Source organism: Ananas comosus, linkage group 19, assembly GCF_001540865.1.
Source record: "Ananas comosus cultivar F153 linkage group 19, ASM154086v1, whole genome shotgun sequence".
Classification (NCBI taxonomy): domain Eukaryota; kingdom Viridiplantae; phylum Streptophyta; class Magnoliopsida; order Poales; family Bromeliaceae; genus Ananas; species Ananas comosus.
In genome coordinates this window covers 785,459-805,464 of record NC_033639.1, presented here as the reverse complement: position 1 = coordinate 805,464, position 20,006 = coordinate 785,459, and the positions used below count along the sequence as shown (strand labels likewise).

The following is a 20,006-nucleotide window of genomic DNA, read 5'->3' as shown; positions in this document are numbered from 1 at the left end:
TTAAGTTCAATATAGTAGTCCAGTTGATTATATTATTATTTTTAATTTGAATATGATAATTCAGTCATCGTGTTTAAAGTTTAAACGCTGCGATTGGATTATCATATTTAACTTAACATTCGCATGGCGGGAGAATTATTTCTGTAAATATAAATTTACCAGAACCTATAAATGTGATAAAACTATGGATAATTTCGATAAAAGATTAATTCATTATTTATTGGTTAAAACGAGTAACTTTTTGACTGATTTGGAAACAACAACGGATTCAATGGATCATCTGAGAGATATTTCGTTGATATTTGCATATCTTAAAAAAAAATTACTGAAATGTGCAATATCATGATGCTGTGACATGGTTTCAGGAGCACAAAATTCATCTATTTATATGATATGTATCGATCAAGAAATATATTTCGGAGTGAAAAATACTGTTGTGAGAGCTCTAGCTATGGAATACAAAGGCATCTTTGTTGTGGCTTTCGCGTGGCTCTCTCTTGTTTCTAGCCTCGTGGAAAGAGAGCGATTTGTGTTCAAACATGATAATTCAAAAACGAAGGCGGAGGTAATCAAAGATCTTCTTAGCGAAGCTTGTTCGCAGAACTAGTTAGTTAGTAATAGTATGGAGTTCACAGGTAATCAAAGATCTTCTTAGCGAAGCTTGTTCGCAGAACTAGTTAGTTAGTAATAGTATGTAGTTCATTTCTGCAGTTACGTACTTAATAATGATAGAAGAGTAAAATATCACTAGTGGGTGATTATAAACACTCTTCTATTGTTAAATTTGCATGTTTTTTTTTTTTGGCTTGTTGCTTTTCCAATTGTGTTGCCACATTCCTTCAAGACTACGATATCAAATATAGATGGAAAACCAAATTTACACATTCTTAAATCTCAAATTATGCGAAAATCATGGTAGAAGGCGCAAAATATGTGTTAGAAGTAAGAATTTAAGTGTCGTGGCATGGTGTTGTGCCGGAAATTTGCCGGCATGGTACAGCACGGTGCGTGCCGGGCCGTGCCGATACGTGCTGATCACAAAAAATACATGTGTGTCAACACATAATGATATGAAATATTTATTTTTTTTAGCAACAAAATATATATATTCTGACTGTTTATTATCTATCTGTCACGCCCCGCGATCGCCAATTTGGTGGGTTCAGGCATGTGCACAGACGCCGAACGAACAGAATCTCCCATATCCGTCTAAGGCTCAACAAACAACAACAGTCATCATGTATAAAGAATTAGCCCAGAAATAATTTCAATATATATGGCTTGCACGAGACCGTAGTGGCCCACGAAATCAAGAGCGAGGCCGATCATGGGGAGTAACTGAATAAACGGGCGAAGCTATAGATAAATGAAGAACACATAACAAAGGGGTCTTTTTCTCCTGAGAACTAGAGGTAGTTTCAGGATAGCTTTTCTCCACATCGAACGCCTTAGCGGCAATTCTCTCTTGTAAACAGTGTTCCTTTATTGCAATACATATATATCAACATCATTTGTCTTATCAGCCGAATCGAAGTTACTGTGTAAAATTGAATTCGACTGATTTAATCACTCATCAGCCGAATCACTTAATTCGACGGTGGGCGCAGACTTCGAGGGTCATCATCAGTAGCCACTTCACTACGTTGCAATTTTTTCGAAGAAGGACATTGACCCAGTCAATGGTTAAGAAATTCAGCTCACAACAGTAGCATACTAGAGTGATACACTTTAAAACACAAAATACTAAAGTGAAAAAGCGCTGAACCATAGGTTATTAGTCTCATCCTTATCTGTATGTGTATAGCTCTTATTATTAATCTTGTTTATAGAACTTTAGGACTAGAAACGCTTCATTAGTTTTTGTTTTTTTCTGATCAAGTAGTAGTTGCCATTTTACTTTTTAAAGAAAAACAAAAGGTGCGATATTTTTGGATTTACATGAGAAACTTAATTGTTTTAAATTATCAAACATTACTTCTTAATTTTTGAAATTATCAAATATGAATTCAAATTTGAATAAATATTCTAATTCTATGTTGAATATTTATTTTAGAATTTAATCTCAAGTTGTGAGTTATAACTTAAACTTTAAATTGAATTTATAAATTTATTTTATGTCATAAATTCTAATTATAAATTCAATTAAAGATTTAAGTTTATATTTTAAAATATAATCTTGAATTCTAAATATACATATTAATATAAATTATAAATTTAAATTGCAAGTATAAGTCGTATGTATATATATATATTCACCTCTTTACCTGTAACTAAATAAAATTGCAAAACTATTTGTTTAATGTTTTACGTTATAGCCAGCTAAACAATCGAACTACAAAGTCACTTTTGCAAAAGCGACTTTTTTCACTTCAGCCATTTTAGGACAACCAAAAAAATTCTGAAAGCAAAATGTCTTACATTATTTCATATAAAAATTGATAACACCAAAAAATTAAAGACTAAATATATATGTTGTCATTAACATCATCAATCATCAATTTCTCATTATTCATAGTCATAAATGTTTAAACTTTGCTGAGAGGAAATTTCTTTCTGATTAATTAGAACAGCCACCGGGACCACCAAAATAAAATAAATACCCATCTTGCAGTCCGTATTTTCTCGAATCGACTAATGCGGTAACATTATAGCAGTCTCCCCGATTAACATCAGGCTTTGCGATATTTGCAAGGTCAATGGATCCGCCGTTCGAATCGAAGATCTCAATATTTTTCACAAATGCTGCTTTCCCTTGCAATTCAGAAGAATAGTGTCCGCTGCCCATCGGAGGGCCAATTCCATCTTGAGGATAGCTGACAACTCCACCCCACGAAACTATGGTCGCCTTTTCAGCTAAAGCCGTAAAGAGAGATTTAGGCCAATAACCTATTAGTTGCGGATTATCTACATCTTCCCTATATACTGACCAATTTCCTGATTTAGGTTCCTGCAAAAATGATCAAATATGAAATTAAGTTGGAATAATGAGGGGAAAAAAAAGGATAAAGTAAATGCTCATTTGGTCCTCAAACTATGAGGGTGGTGGCATTTTGGTAATTTTTTGCTTCAAACTTTTAAAATTATTGTGACAAGTCCCTTAGCTCCATCTAGCTGATTATATATTAATATATCACTAACATTTCTTGATCATGAATTTAGAAGTTATATCCTCAATTTTAAAATTATTCAATTTTTATTGTTCGTTTTAACATGATTAGTTTACTAAATAAGCAACGTTGAAAAGGCATGAAATTTTATTTTCAGCAGCTTCAAATATCCTAGATTGATTTTAACATTTTGGATCATTGGCTTTTAGCATCCTATTGTCAAAAACAATTTCATAAATTTTGATAATGGTTTACATAGTGATCAAAGTGTCGTAAAATCGACAATTTTTGACGGCCCATATGAGCCATTTGCTTGTTTAATGATGTAGAGCAATCCAAATTGCTTGAATTTTTGATAGAAAATTCTTTATACTATTTAGATAATGTTTGATAACTCTGATTACAAACTGAGAAAGTCTAACCTCTATTTTAANCGGAGGGCCAATTCCATCTTGAGGATAGCTGACAACTCCACCCCACGAAACTATGGTCGCCTTTTCAGCTAAAGCCGTAAAGAGAGATTTAGGCCAATAACCTATTAGTTGCGGATTATCTACATCTTCCCTATATACTGACCAATTTCCTGATTTAGGTTCCTGCAAAAATGATCAAATATGAAATTAAGTTGGAATAATGAGGGAAAAAAAAAGATAAAGTAAATGCTCATTTGGTCCTCAAACTATGAGGGTGGTGGCATTTTGGTAATTTTTTGGTTCAAACTTTTAAAATTATTGCCACGAAGTCCCTTAGCATCATCTAGCTGATTATATATTAATATATCGGCATATCGCTAACATTCTTGATTATGAATTTAGAAGTTATATCCTCAATTTTAAAATTATTGAATTTTCATTGTTCGTTTTAACATGATTAGTTTACTAAATAAGCAACGTTGAATTTTTGATAGAAAATTCTTTATACTATTTAGATAATGTTTGATAACTCTGATTACAAACTGAGAAAGTCTAACCTCTATTTTAAGAAGGTTGTTCATTTATGACCGTTTATTTTTCAACTCCTAAGATGAACTTGATAATGATTTTTAAATAATACAAAATTTGGTTTCTAAACATTTCTAATTGTGTAGATCAACTTCAACGGTGCCGATTATCAATTTGAAGTTCCGATCATTCAAATCGANGATCCGGCTATTATTATATATATATATATTTACCTTTTTTATACTGATTGTAATGAAGTACTGTGAGCCGTTGTAGACAGAAACAGGTTCAACAACATCTCCTGGTGTAAGTATATGCGAATTAACCAGTACAAAGCCTTCACAATTAAGGTTATAGCAACCGGTTGATTTGTAGCCATCCAACTATATCCACAGAAAGAAAATATTTTGCATCACAAAATATGACATGCTTAATTAATAGATGAAACAAGTGTAACACTTACAGTCCAAGTTGTGTAAAAATGAAGCTTGCTGTCTTTATATTCTTCCGGGTACATCTGACATGCATATCATAACATTTATTAAGACATTTGCAAATTTAGAAGGTAAAATTATTCTTGAGAGTAGAATATATTTATATATCATATAACATTTATACAGAAAAAAAAAAAAATAAGGGGATCAAGAGAAGATTCAGGAGATATTATTGCATTTGTTGATGCTGATCTATGAGTAATTAACTAAGACAAACTTATATTTTGTGAAAAAAAATATTTTTGTTATATTTAATATATTAATTATAAAAAAAATTTTCTTTTTTTGTCACTTTGATCTATGGTTTAGGGCTTTTTCACTTTAGGATTTTGTGGTTTAAATCGTTAAATCAGTAAAAAAGTTAAAACCATAAAGTGAAAATTTTGTAACCCACGGTGTACCAGAGTGAATATTCAAAAAGCCATAATGGGAGTATCTTAAATTCTTTTATATGTTTTAATGGAGGTGGAAACGAAAAGAAAAAAAAATGAGATCGTAGAATACTAAAATAAGAAAGCACTAAACCACGGCGTGACATTAGAAGTTTAAAGGGTTCAAAACTACTTGGGAATAATTTACTTAATGAGAATTGAATAGTACTTACATGAAATCCTGCTTGTATGGAATTTTCATTATCTCCATCGAAACTGGAGAGCCGTATTACACTCGCAGATATTTGATTATTCGCTACATCTGGCAGATCCCACAGATTAATCTTGGCTTTGCTACCATAATAATCGCCAGAATTTGCAGTATACACACTAAAGGTGTCCATGGATTCCGGGTCTGGATAGTTAACATACTGTATCCATATCATAAAAAAAATTGGTTAGAAAAAAAATTATATGCCTTACCCATTTAACTTCGGGTCGGGTCCGGATCTGAGTACTTAAGTTACTAATATACCCTTCGGACCTATTTAAGCAAGTCTGGATGGTGACTACCCGAATACTATCCTTTTAAGATTGGATACTAGTCGGGTCTAAATCGAGTACTGGTAACCGTATACATATATTTTTTTTATAAACTTTATTAAATAGTATGTGGACAAACTATAAATCTCTCCCTATAAAGAGAATATAAGTTATAACAATTATTAATATTACATACTAATGTTAAAAACAAAAAAAAAAGAGAAATTTGAAAATTTACTAAATAGAATATTTATTAAAAAAAACTAGGTTGACGACTTTGATTGGAAAAGGGATTTGATAAAAACTTACTTGTGCCATACCTATGAGTAGTATCGCTGATGATTATAACGATGAAAATATTATTTCATAAAAAATTCTTAGGCGAAAATGAAACAAAAAAAATAATAAGTAAAAAAACAATGAGTAAAAAAAGAAAATCAAAAAAACAAAGGAGTAAAAGAGCGGCTAATGTTTCATTATTTCACTAGGATGAAAATTTTTAGAGAATCTTCATATATAAATTCTATTAAAATTGATCCCTCAATTTTAAAAGTTAATTTTTTTTTTATTTACTATCGGATATTTCATTGGATCCGGATCCGGGTCCGGATTTAAAAACTATTCCGGACCCTACCCATTTAAAAGTTGGATTCGGATCGGATCCAAATCGGGTATGGGTATAAAATATCCAGACCCATACCTGAAACTTTAATGGGTAATTTTTTTTATCCGTATACTATTCATTTTTTATCGGGTCCGGTTCGGGTCCGGATAGGGTCCGAGCAGGATCCGGGTCGGGTATGGTATATCGGATATTTTGAACAACTTTAATACACAGCCGTCTTCAAGAAAGAGGAGAAATTTTTTTTTAAAAAAAAGAAAAGAAAAAGAAAAGGATATTAAAATTCAAGATATAGCAAAAAGCATGGAAAAGGAGAATAATCAATTACTTTTTTAATAACAATATATGAACGAGTAATAATGTATTGATCCGACTCGCTAGCAAGTAAGCATTTTGGGACAATTGGAGAGTTATAAACTCTCCCTGTTTAGATCCCGAAGTCCTCTCGGATCCGGATATAATCGTAGATCACAAACACAGATCAGAATTACCAGGCGATGTGAGATTACAGAGATGGTTCCCACCAACCCCGTGGTATAGCACTTATAGTTCTCACACTTCTAGCTAGTATTCATCTTTGAGCCCAAATGTAACGGGTCGATCGACCAGCCCAAAATGTTTACGATTAGTTATTATTATTATTATTGTTAGCGTGCGAAGTCTCATATATTTCAATCAAAATTATTTTTTTAATCTGATATGGGACTATTGGGATGTCACGAATAAAATCCTAAGAAGAAAATAACATAAGGTCGCTAAATTATTAGCGTTATTAGAAAGGGAAACTCGAGAGGATTACGCGAAAGATGTCGGATCCGTCCGCTGTGAGACTAGACTCTCTCAAATTTGCCCACTCTGGTGCAGAAGGACTTGAATGAAGATCTTCACTTCCTCCTGCTCTTTTATGATCTCTAATCTGTAAGATAATTTTATTACGCCTTCTATTTATACAAATTGAAAAGTGTTTATAAATGATTAACTAATCTTTGTAAATAATCAAACAGATGATCAATTCGCGAAAATTAACGCGCGGCTTGTGCAGAGCAAAGCGCAAATATTCAGCTCAACTCGGGTTAGGATGATAGTAGCTCACTCCGGTTGAGGGGTGGTAGGTGTAGCATTTGATCTAAAAGTTATTAATAATCAAGCGGTGGGTCTAAGAGGGAGGAACCTAAAAGCACCAATAGGAGGTGGATCTAAGATTGGTGCTTTTAGGAGTATTCAGCTCAACTCATAAAAAAGAACAGCTTTTGTTGTTTTCGAGAACAAGAATATTCCGGTATAAGATAGAACAATTGTAAATTTGTGTTTGGATGCATTCTGGGATATTTTAGAGAATATCCTTAGTAGCGTTTGGATAAAAAGTCCAAAACAATGTCTAAATATATCTTTAAAAATAAAATAATTCATTTAATTAGTATATTTTTTATAAAATTATTTTTATTGTAATTTATAATATAATATTACATATAATAATTTAATTTAAAATAGTATATTTATTTTATTAAATATAATAATTTATTTTATATAATTTATTCATAATATATGCAATGAATAAAGTATAACTAACAATATCCTTATAATTTTAATTAATAATAGTATAAATTTCAATACAAATTAAAATATATATATAATACATGAAAAAATAATTTTTTATATATAATNAAACTTAATATAACATAAAATAATTAAATATTAAATTATAAATGATATAACTTAATAAAATAAATGATATATCAATTTTAATTAATTTATATTATATAATAAAATTAAAGTATAAATATATTATCAAAAAAATAATATTTATTTTAATATATTATTTATATATCTATTTATCTAATAAAATAAAGAGAAGAACAGAATTATTCTCAGTTTTCCTAGGAATAATTTTTAACGGCTTGTTTCAGAACAACACAGAACAGCCCGTCTAGATCGGCGCAACCCGTTCCATCTTGTTCCGCGTTTGGCTACAATTTGGGAGATATCCCCTCGCTCCGGGATATCTCTCATGCCAACGCAGCTAGAGTTCAGCTACTACTCTTTACAGAACAATATTTTTATATTTTTATATTTAACACGATTGAGAAGGTCTTTAATTAGTTACCTCGGCCTTCGTTTCTGCGTCATCGTGGTTGAACACGAATCTCTCTCCTTCCGCGAGGCGCGAAACAAGAGAGAGCCACACGAATGCCACAACAAAGATGCCAATCATGGTATGCACATTCCGGCAAATATTCTTTTTAAAGGCATACCAATCTTAATGAGATTTATTACCTCGGCAATGGTCCATTGAATCCGTTGTTGTTTCCAAATCAGTCCAAAAGTTGCTCGTTTAAACCAATAAAGAGTGATTTAAGCGTTTGCTCGTAGATCAGATTGGGTTTGCGTACGGAGTTAATGTACTGTACCCGTACCCGCAAAAAAAATGGGTATAAAAAAATAGGGATAATTGCCTATATACCCTTCATGCGTTCGGAAATATCCGATCTACTCCTATCTTTTTTTTCTTTCTAAAATGACCCTCATACGTTCCACCGTTATTCCAAAATACCCCCGCAGTTATCCCCTGTTAGCTTAACTCGGGTTAAACATGGGTTAAATCTATACTAGAGTTAAAACCTGAACAAAATATCTATTTTGCCCCTACTTTATTATAGTAATTCCTAAGATTATCCTCTCTTTCTTCCTCAATTTTGTCGCCACCACCGGCCGACTCCTCCGCCACCACCGGCCGGCTCCTCCGCCTCTACCTCACCTCCTCGCCTCATCTCCTCTCAGACCACCACCACCTCCCACACCTCCACCTCCAACACCACCCATCTCGTCGGTCTCGTTGTCCTCCTCCGCCGCCGCTCTCGTCGTCGCCGTCCTTCTCCTCATCCGCTGCCTTGGCCGGCGCCAGGAGCAAGAGGGCCGCAGCTCCATCGGACCCCTGCACGCCTTCTGCTCCAGATCCGGCTGAAGGGTAAATAAGAAAAGTATTTGCTATATGAAGGGTATATAAGAAAAGTTTGTTACGGTACAAGGGTATATTGGAATGGGCAAAATGGTAATTTTTCAGAGCTAACGGCAGCTCACTAACGGAACTTAACTCTAGGGGTATTTTAGAAAAACTTGGAACATAAGAAGGGTATTTTCAATATTAGCCTTCTAAGAGGGGTAAATAAGAAAACGGGAAACTTTTCAGGGGTATATAGGCAATTGCCCCAAAAAAATATATATCCTATCCCTTTAACTTCGGGTTGGGATCGGGTCTAGATATTTAAGTTATATATATATATATATATATATATATAGAGAGAGAGAGAGAGAGAGAGAGAGAGAGAGAGAGAGAGAGAGAGAGAGAGAGTCTATTTTAGCGGATCTGGATAGCGACTATCTGTATACTATCCACTTAAAATCGGGTATGGGTCGAGTATAGATTGGGTCTGCATCCTAATTTTTTGCACTCAGTCTAATAAAATTCGTTTAAAAAAAAGATTCATGCAGTAAACAAAGCGACTAGAGTTAAAAAAAAAAAAAAGAGTAAAATAAAAAAAGAATAAATAGAGTGACTAGAATTTTTATTAAGATGAAAATAAAATAGACCTTTCAGTTATAAGTTCGATTGAAATTGATCCCTCAACTTCAAATTCTTTTCATTTATTATCAGGTACTTCACCGGGTCTGGGTCCGGGTTCAAGTCGGGTTCTAGTCGGTTATGGATATAAAGTAATTGGATCCATACCCGAAACTTTAATGGGTAATTTTTTTTTAACCCATGTGCTATTTATTTTTTATCGGATCTGATTCGGGCCCGAATAAGGTTCGAATAGGGTTCAGATAGGGCTCGAATGGGGTATGGAATATCGGGTATTTTGGATAACTGTGGTTTCCCTGGAGTTCAGCGGTTGAGACTTGTCGACAGTTCTGAAAAGCGACAACGAGTACCTGAAAAAAAAAATGGGTATAAAAAAATATATATCCTACCTCTTTAACTTCGGATTGGGTTCGAGTTTGATATTTAAAAATTAATAATATATATACCCATCAGGTCTATTTGAGCGGATTTGAATAGTGACAACGCGTATATTACCCGCTTAATATCGAGTATGGGTCGGGTATGGATCGGATCTACATCCTAATTTGTTGCACTCAGTCTAATAAAATTTCTTTTAAAAAAGATTCATGCAGTAAACAAAGCGACTAGAGTTAAAAAAAACGAGTAAAATAAAAAAACGAATTTTTATTTGGATGAAAATACCACAGACTTTTCGGTTATAAGTTCTATTGAAATTGATTCCTCAACTTCAAATCCTTTTCATTTACTATCGGGTACTTCAACGGGTCTGGGTCCGGATTCGGGTTGGGTCTAAGTCGATTATGGATATAAAGTAATTGGACCCATACCCGAAATTTTAATGGACAATTTTTTTTAACCCATGTGCTATTTATTTTTTATCGGGTCTGGTTCGAGCTCAAATAGGGTTCAGATAGGGTCCAAATATGGTATGAAATATCGGGTATTTTGGATAACTTTATTTAGAGGTTCTAATTACATTTTGAAAATGATGCTAACAAATTTATATTTATAGAGATGACCCTTCTACCATGCAAATGTAATGTTGGATGGGAAAGAACAATGCTGAGTTAAGTATGATAATCTAATCAGTGTTTAAATATGGTGACTAAAAAGTAATAATCTAGTCAGTGTGTTTAAACATATTGACTTGCGCGCCGTATTCAAATTAATAAATGCCTACATGGCTCTCCTGTGTCCAATACACTACTCCGCAGCAAAAAGAGAGTTGTTTCTGCAAATATAAATTTATTAAAAAATTTTGTTAAAAAAGAATTTAAAAGGACTAAAATTGAAAAGGAAAAAAAAATTTGAAATCCATTCATCTCTGCATCTCCCATTCAAATTTTTTTTTTTTTTACTTTACCTCTCACATTATAAAATGAACAAAAAACCAAAACTTTTCTCCGCCCCATTCAATAATCCCTGCACCCTCTCCCGCCAAATTCAAATTTAAAATCCCCGCGCCTCCTCAACGGTCACCTAGACTCGCCCTGCTCCAAATGGCTCTCCGAGGGGCGGAGGCCAAATTCCACGACTACGACGCCGCAATCACGGTGTGCGTTGCTCCGACACTGCCAGCGGGCCCACGCGCACATGATCAAGGCGCGGTACCGCCCTTCGGCGTATCTCGCAACGCTGCTCGCGATCTTTTACGCAAAGTGCAGGGACATAGGCGGCGCCCGCAACGTGTTCGACGAAATGCCGGAAAGGAGTATCGTCACGTGGACGGCCGTGATCTCGGGGTAATCGCAAATGAGTTCGCACGATGAGGCTCTGGAGCTGTTCGTTCGGATGCTGGGCACCGGCAATGTGTCGATTCTTCTGCAGTTTTGTAACTCTTATTGAGTTTAAAAATTATAAATATTTTAAAATTTATAATTTTAATTTTAATTTTAAAAATTAAATAGAGGTGCGATTATCTAATCCCACCCTAATTCCCAGAGGAGGGGGGATTGTTAACCCCACCTCTAAGGGGTGGGGTAAACAATCCCCACCCCCTTTTTAAACATGTTTGGGGATTGGAGATGGGGTAGTTATCCCCCATCCTATCCCCCAAACAAAACGTCCACTAGAAAAAAAAAAAAAAATTATTGTTTTAAAAAATAATATTATTTTTCGTTGCAATGAAAAAAAAAAAAATTTACTATTTAAATGAAAATTTTTTGCTATTAAAAAAAATTTCTATTGTTTAGACAAAAAAAATAACATTGTTTTTGTTGCAATAAAAAAAGCTATGATTTAAAAAATATTACTTTAAAAAAATAATACTGTTTTTAAAAATAAAAAAATCTACTATTTAAAAATATACTATTTTTTGTTGTAGTTAAAAATCTACTGTCTAACGGGAAAAAAAAAAAGAAAAGAAAAAAAAACCTATTTTGCTGCTTGGAATTTATATGTGCTCCCTTGGTATCTTTACTTTAAGAAATAATTTTCAATATATGTCTTGGTCCTCGATCTCTCCGCGCCCATAAAGAGTCATGCCATCCAGTTCCATCTAAACACTCATTCCCCTCGGCCGTCGCCAGTGTTTCGATCCCTTAATTCCACCACCGATGGCTGCCAGCTCATGATGGCGACGCATGGCGGCCGAGGGCGCGCAACCTAGCTTCACTGACAGCTCCTTCGACGATGTCAACTTCTACATGGGGGCGCGACAACGACCGCGGGATCCTCGTTGCCATCCTTATAGTCGAGCTACGTCACGCTCGCCGTCATCCATTCCTCTGCGGCCGTTTGCCTCTATCGGAGCCGTTTGGCGCTCGCCGACTGGATTTGGGGCCACCGCACTCGACTCCGTCCCCTCCTGCTCAGGCGGCGGCTTCTTCTTCACCGGCCAGCCCAGCGCTCCCCGGCCGCCCTACCGGCTGTAAACGTCGTGCGGGGATTATAACAGTGTCTGTGCATGCCGCGTGAGTGGAATGTTTGATTGTGTTTGCATGTGTCTAAATATTTTTAATAATCTTCTGTATTAACATGGAATACTTATTTTGGCTAACTAAATCATCATTTTATTGAGAATATATGAATTCCTATTCATCTAATTACAAAAATATAATAATGCATTACAACTTCAAATTTTTGCGGGCACCTTTTTGGTTTGGATATTTAATTAAGAATTATAATTTTTTATTTATTGTAGGCATTAATAAGTGCCCTTAAAACTTTGCCGGCTAAAAAAACCGTAATCTTAAATTTGAAATTTATAATTTAAAATTCTAAATTTTAAAATTTAAATTTTAATTTGGACCAGTCGAGCCCAATTAAGGCCCAAGCCCCTACTGAATTGCAGCCCACGTAGACCAGGTGTTTTTTCATTCCAGTTCAATTTACTAAGGAAGGTGCGAGCTCGGGTGGATCTCCGATGGCGTGAGGGCGCTCGGGTGGATCTCCGGTGGCGTGAGGGCGCTCGGGTGGAACTCCGGCGAAGTGGTGGAGCTAGGGCATCCTTGGCGCTCTGAAGGAGAAGAGAGAAGATCGAGGCAGAGAAGGGTGTCCAACCAAATCTAGCGATTTGGGAAGTAGTAATACTTCGGCAATACGGATTGGGCGGCCTTACTTCCGGAGCGGGCAAGAATGGCGAACCCAATATCCACCTATCAGAGGATCAGGCGGGTTGAGTGACCGTTTATCCGTTAACCCGATTACAAGGTTTCATGGGCCAGTCAAGCCCCCTGAGGCCTAGAGGAGCACCGAATAGCGGCCCATGGAGCCCAAGGCTCTATTTTTCTCAAATTGCTGTTTAGTCCTCAATAAGAGCAATTGTTTTCTTTTTACAGCATTCAGTACCTAGCTAGCCTAGTAGTATATATATAGTGGTAAAAGGCAACAAAGTGTGGAGATTTGGGGAAGAAGAAAGCACTTAAGCGGGTCGAAGCTTCGGAACTCTGGAGCGGAGGCAAAAGGCGAACCCAATATCCTCAGGACGGCGGATAGTGCGGAGAAGGCGAATCCGAGACCCGTTACCCGACTGCCGAGGCGACTTGGACCGGACAAGCCCACCTAAAGCCCGTTTTCCCGGCGAATTCGGCCCACCGTCCTCTTTAGTGTTTTTTTATTACTTTTTTTACACTCTAATCCGCTAATTTTTTCTGTAATTTGCTTTTAATACAATATAATAAACACGGATAATATAATAATATAAAATAACAAAAGTTCTTATGTGATGATAAACAAAATATTCTAAGTAATATTATATTTTTTTAACAAATAAAGAAATATACTATTAATCTTAATTCTAGTACATATTAAAGTACAAAAGCAAGAGCAAAAAAATTATGGACCAAAGTAAATACTCAAGTAAAAAGCAAAATTCAACCCTGCTCTATTATCTATGAATTGGTGTGCAAAATAATTTGCATTACATATTGATGTGCAAAACAAAATGATAACTAAAATTGATATGAAAAATTACAAATGACATTAGTATTTAAACATATAATAAGATCAACTAAATTTTTATATTTGATACAAATTAGAGTAAGCACACGCATATGAGAGACATACAAATTTTCAAGACTCAAAAATATATAGATGTTGGTCTTCAAGAAAATATAAAGAAAAAAAACTTTGTTGCCTACTTATTATAAAGTTATCTATAATATAATTTGTTTTCGATATAACTGTCAATCTAGTCATATTTAGAAAATCTATATTTGCATTTAAGCTTGACACGTGGCAAGCATATAGAAAACCACGTGTCAGCTTCTCACATAGGGTCTATAAAGGGGTCTATTTTAGTATATAGTAATAGAGAAATTTAGAAAATCTATATTTGTATTTGACCTTGACACGTGGCAAGCATATAGAAAGCCACGTGTCAGATTCTCACACAAGGTTCATAAAGGGTTCTACTTTAGTATATAGTAATAGAAAATCTATTTGTATTTGAGTTTGACACGTGGCAAGCATATAGAAAGTCATGTGTCAACTTCTCATATAGGGTTCATAAAGGGGTCTACTTTAGTATATAGTAGTAGATAGATTTAGAAAATCTATATTTATATTTGACCTTGACATGTGACAAGTAAATAAAAAGCCACGTGTCAGCTTCTCACACAGGGTTCATAAAGGGTCCTACTTTAGTATATAGTAATATCCTAAAAAATCTATATTTGTATTTGAGCTTAACACGTGGCAAGCATATAGAAAGCCACGTGTCAGCTTCTCACATAGGGTTCATAAAGGGGTCTACTTTAGTATATAGTAATAGATAGATAAATTTAGAAAATCTATAATTGTATTTGACCTTGACTTGTGGCAAATATATAGAAAGCCACGTGTCAACTTCTCACACAAGGTTCATAAAAGGTTCTACTTTAGTATATAGTAATATCCGCACCTGCCAGTATCCGTGAATTTTACAATATCTCATTTTTTCAATATCTCATTAATCCATCTAGCATTTGAATTTAACAATATAGTTTTTCCTTCTCACGCGTAATATCTGCACCCGCTAATTCTTTCGCAACGTAATATCCGTGAATTTCGCAATATCTCATAGAATAGTAAATAGAATAGATATGTAATTTAGAAAATCTATATTTATATTTGAGCTTGACACGTGGCAAGTATATAGAAAGCCACGTGTCAGTTTCTCACATATGGTTCATAAAGGGTTCTACTTAGTATATAGTAAATATAGTAATATCCGCACCTGCTAATATCCGTGAATTTTGCAATATCTCATTTTCTCAATATCTCATTAATCCACCTACCATTTGCATTTAAGAATATAATTTTTCCTTCTCACGCGTAATATCCGCACCCGCCAATTCTTTCGCAACGTAATATCCGTGAATTTCGCAATATCTCATAGAATAGTAAATAGAATAGATATGTAATTTAGAAAATCTATATTTATATTTGAGCTTGACACGTGGCAAGCATATAGAAAGCCACCTGTCAGTTTCTCATATAGAGTTCATAAAGGGTTCTACTTTAGTATATAGTAATAGATAATAGATAGGAGATGTAGCGGCTGAGAAGTTTATATATATATGGAATGAATTGGTAATTTCTCTTCCTCCTAATTCTATCTTCTTTTTCCTTCTTCTTCTTCCTCAGACCCATCTCTTCCCCACCTCTCTTCTCTAGCTCTAATTCTCTACCATTTCCCCACCGAATTATCCCCAGATCTGATCCCATTCATCCACAATCCTCACTTAGGTGGTTGCGGTGAGTCCGGGCCTTACAGTATCTTCTCATCCGAGCCTAGAGACGCAATGTAACGCCGGCGGGGAGAAAGATCGGAGGAGAGGGAGAAGAGTAGGGTTGAGGTCAAGAGATACGACAGAATCTATGTCAGTCAAAGGGGCATAAGTAAATAAATCCAAGCTTAACAGAGCGGGCACGAGCGAGTGGAGCGGGCGACTAACGGGTGGAACCCGATCCGCCAACTTAACCAGGCAGATCAAGGAGCCCAGATCCACTGGCAGATTGGGCCCACATTAGCCCATTACTGTTTAGTTACTTATTTTACAACTTGAGCAGTTATCTTTATGTAATTACATTTCAGTACGTAATAGGGGAGGTATAAGTAGCATTGTAATGAAATTAGAAGACAGCAATGAAATGGTAATATCTTCTTCCCCAATTTTTCCTTCTTCTTCTCCTCTTCTCCTTCCCAATTTTCCTTCATCTCCCTCTTTATCTCCTTCTCTAACTCAGATTCGGCTGTCGTCATCCTCACTACCATACTCGCCTAGCTCAGCACGCACGGGTCATTATTACAGATGGCTGCCGGCGGCTCGTGGTGGCGACACGGGGGGGCCGAGGGCGCGCAGCCGACCTTCAGCGGCAGCACCTTCGACCATGTCAACTTCTACGCGGGGGCCGCCGGCAGCGACCGCGGGATCCTCGTCGCGATCCTCATAGTTAGTTGCATTATGCTCACCGTCATCCTTTTCGTCACGGCCGTCTGGCTCTATCGGAGCCGCCTGGCGCTCGCTGACTGGCTCCGGGGCCGTCGCACTCTGACTCCGTCCTATCCCGCTCAGGCAGTGGCTTCTTCTTCCTCGGCCAGCCCAGACGGCCAGGGAAGAAGAAGTTGAATTATCCACTCAACTTTGAAGTTGAATTATTCACTCAACTTCAAAGTTTAATTTTTTTAAAAAAATATAGATTTAAAATTTTGACATTATTTCAAAATTTTAATATAAACTTTTAAATTTAATTTTTAATTTGAATTTAAATTAATATATTATAAAGATAATGTTAGTATATTAATTTGATTATGTATTTTATATCCACCTGAACTAAACAACGACAATGAGAATGATTTATTCCCACTCTGATTCAGGTGATGAACCAAACAGAATTAGATAATGAGTCATTCCGAATCCGATTCCAGCTTATTTTGATTCCGATTTCGATTTCAATTCTGACTTCGAACCAAACGCCCACTATAAAAATTTGTACAGTTAAAAAAATTATATTATTTAAAAAATCAATACCATTTTTCGTTGCAGTAAAAAAAAATTACTATCTAAAAGAAAATTTATTGCTATTAAAAAAAAATCTATTGTTTTAGAAAAAAAAAATACACTATTTTTGTTGCAATAAAAAACTATCATTTAAAAAATATTATTTTTAAAAAATAATACTTTTTTTGTTGAAGTTAAAAAATCTACTGTCTAAAAAAAAAAACACACATATTTTGCTACTCAGAATATTTATATGTGCACCCATGGAATCTTTACTTTAAGAAATAATTTTCTATATATGTCTTGATCCTCGAGCTCTCCACGCCCATAAAGAGTTATGCCACCCAGTTCCAACTAAACACGCATCCCCCTCAGCCGCCGGTGTTTCGATCCCTTAATTCCACCACCGATGGTTGCCAGCTCGTGGTGGCGACGCATGGCGGCCGAAAGTGGGTAGCCCAGCTTCACCGGCAACTCATTCGACGACGTCAATGTCACACCCCAATAATCTCATGTCGGATAGGAATGAAAATGTGATTGAGTATATAAAAGACTTAGTCACTAGTAATAATAACTGGACTTAAACATTTTGAGACGATGGTCAGATATGAATGAAAATGAACTTTGATTTTAACAACGGTTTGAAATTTTACATGTGTGTTATTATATGTGTTTTTCTTAGAAGACCAATACTCAATGATTGTTTTGTCACTCAGGATGGTATGCACGTGCCGACCATGGCAACTATGCCCATATGATTGTGTCATGTGCTGATGTGTAACAACATGGCAAAAGCCTAGATAGTGGCCCATATTGATTGTGCCGATATATTGACACAGAATAGTGTTGCAACATGTCATGTTGACTAAGCAAAATTATTGAGTCTCGTTTTCCATCTCAAGCCCATATTTTTATCTGGACCGCACACGTGCTTACTCTTTTGCTGTTTGCTTTTAGGGTTAGTTTGCTTCAAAGTCACTGGTCCTCAGTCCAACATTAATTCCTTGGCCCATTACTTACATAGTGGTGTACATATATATGCATGTGCAATTTCACGGATTCAATTATAATATATAATTGTATTTTATTAATTATTACAAATGAACCACATAACACAAACATGCATGCATGCATTTGACACCTCGCAAGCAACACAAACGCTAATAACTCTAACTCTAAGACACCAACATAGTAACACTAATAACTCTTACTCTAAGACGCCCGCCCGCCCGCACGACGTCGGTCTACATCGGGTAGGGCGTCCGGAGAGCGCTGGGCTGGCCGGGGAAGAAGAAGCCAGCGCCTACAGGGGCGCCAGGAGCGGGAGGGGACCGAGGCAGAGTGTGGCGGCCCCGGATCCAGTCGGCGAGCGCCAGGCAGCTCCAGTAGTCGGTAGAGCCAGATGGCCGCGGCGAATAGGATCACGGCGAGCATGATGCAGGTCACTATGAGGATCGCGACGAGGATCCCGCGGTCGCTGCCGGCAGCCCCTGTGTAAAAGTTGACGTCATCGAAGGAGCTGCCTGTAAAGCTGGGCTACCCGCTCTCGGCCGCCATACATCACCACCACGAGCTGGCAGCCATCGGTGGTGTAATTAAGGGATCGAAACACCAGCGACGGCGGAAGGGGGATGAGTGTTTAGCTCGAACTGGGTGGCATGACTCTTTATGGGCGCAGAGAGCTCAAGGACCAAGACATATATAGAAAATTATTTCTTAAAGTAAAGATTCCAACGGTGCACATACAAATTCCAAGGAGCAAAATAGGTTTTTTTTTTTGTTAGATAATAAATTTTTTAACTGCCACAAAAAATAGTATATTTTTAAATAGTAGATTTTTTTTATTGCAACAAAAAATAGTATTATTTTTTAAAAATAATATTTTTTTTAAATAATAGTTTTTTTATTGCAACAAAAACAGTGTATTATTTTCTAAAATAATAGAAATTTTTTTTTAATAGCAACAAATTTTCTTTTAAATAGCAGATTTTTTTTTTCATAGCAACAAAAAACGGTATTATATTTTTAAACAATAAATATTTTTTAACTGTAAAATTTTTTCTAGTCGGCGTTTGGTTGGGGATAGGAGGGGGGTAACAACTAACAACCCCCTTATAGCGGGTAGGGCGCCCAGGGAGCGCTAGGCTGGCCGGGGAAGAAGAAGCCGCCGCCTGAGCGGGAGGGGACGGAGTCAGAGTGCGGCGGCCCCGGATCCAGGCGGCGAGCGCCAGGCGGCTCCAATAGAGCCAGACGGCCGCGGCGGAAAGGATGACGGCGAGCGTGATGCAGCTCACTATGAGGATCGCGATGAGGATCCCGCAGTCGCTGCCGGCGGCCCCTATGTAGAAGTTGACGTCGTCGAAGGAGCTGCTGGTGAAGCTAGGTTACCCGCTCTCGGCCGCCATGCGTCACCACCACGAGCTGGCAGCCATCGGTGGTGGAATTAAGGGATCGAAACACCGGCGACGGCCGAGGGGGATGAGTGTTTAGCTGGAACTTGGTGGCATGACTCTTTATGAGTGCGGAGAGCTCGAGGATCAAGACATATATAGAAAATTATTACTTAAAGTAAAGATTCCAAGGGTGCTCATATAAATTCCAAGTAGCAAAATAGGTTTTTTTTTGTTAGGCAGTAGATTTTTTAACTGCAATAAAAAATAATATATTTTTAAATAGTAGATTTTTTTATTGCAACAAAAAATAGTATTATTTTTTAAAAATAATATTTTTTAAATAATAGCTTTTTTTATTGCAACAAAAATAGTGTTTTTTTTTTTTTCTAAAACAATAGAAAAAATTTTTTAATAGCAACAAATTTTTTTAAAATAGTAGATTTTTTTCTTCACAGCAACAAAAAATGGTATTATATTTTTAAACAATAAATTTTTTTTAACTGTAAAATTTTTTCTAGTTGGCGTTTGATTGGGGGATAGTAAGTAGGA

The 20,006-nt window shown here is 36.0% G+C and overlaps 1 protein-coding gene across 1 annotated transcript; it reads right to left on the bottom strand.

Moving 5' to 3' along the window:
* Positions 2,558-5,317, bottom strand: LOC109725214. The gene is made up of 5 exons (XM_020254316.1): positions 5,147-5,317; positions 4,512-4,565; positions 4,282-4,431; positions 3,530-3,703; positions 2,558-2,947 (listed from the first exon to the last, which is right to left on the bottom strand). The coding sequence occupies exons 1-5, from the start codon at positions 5,315-5,317 to the stop codon at positions 2,558-2,560; spliced, it is 939 nt and encodes a 312-aa protein (XP_020109905.1).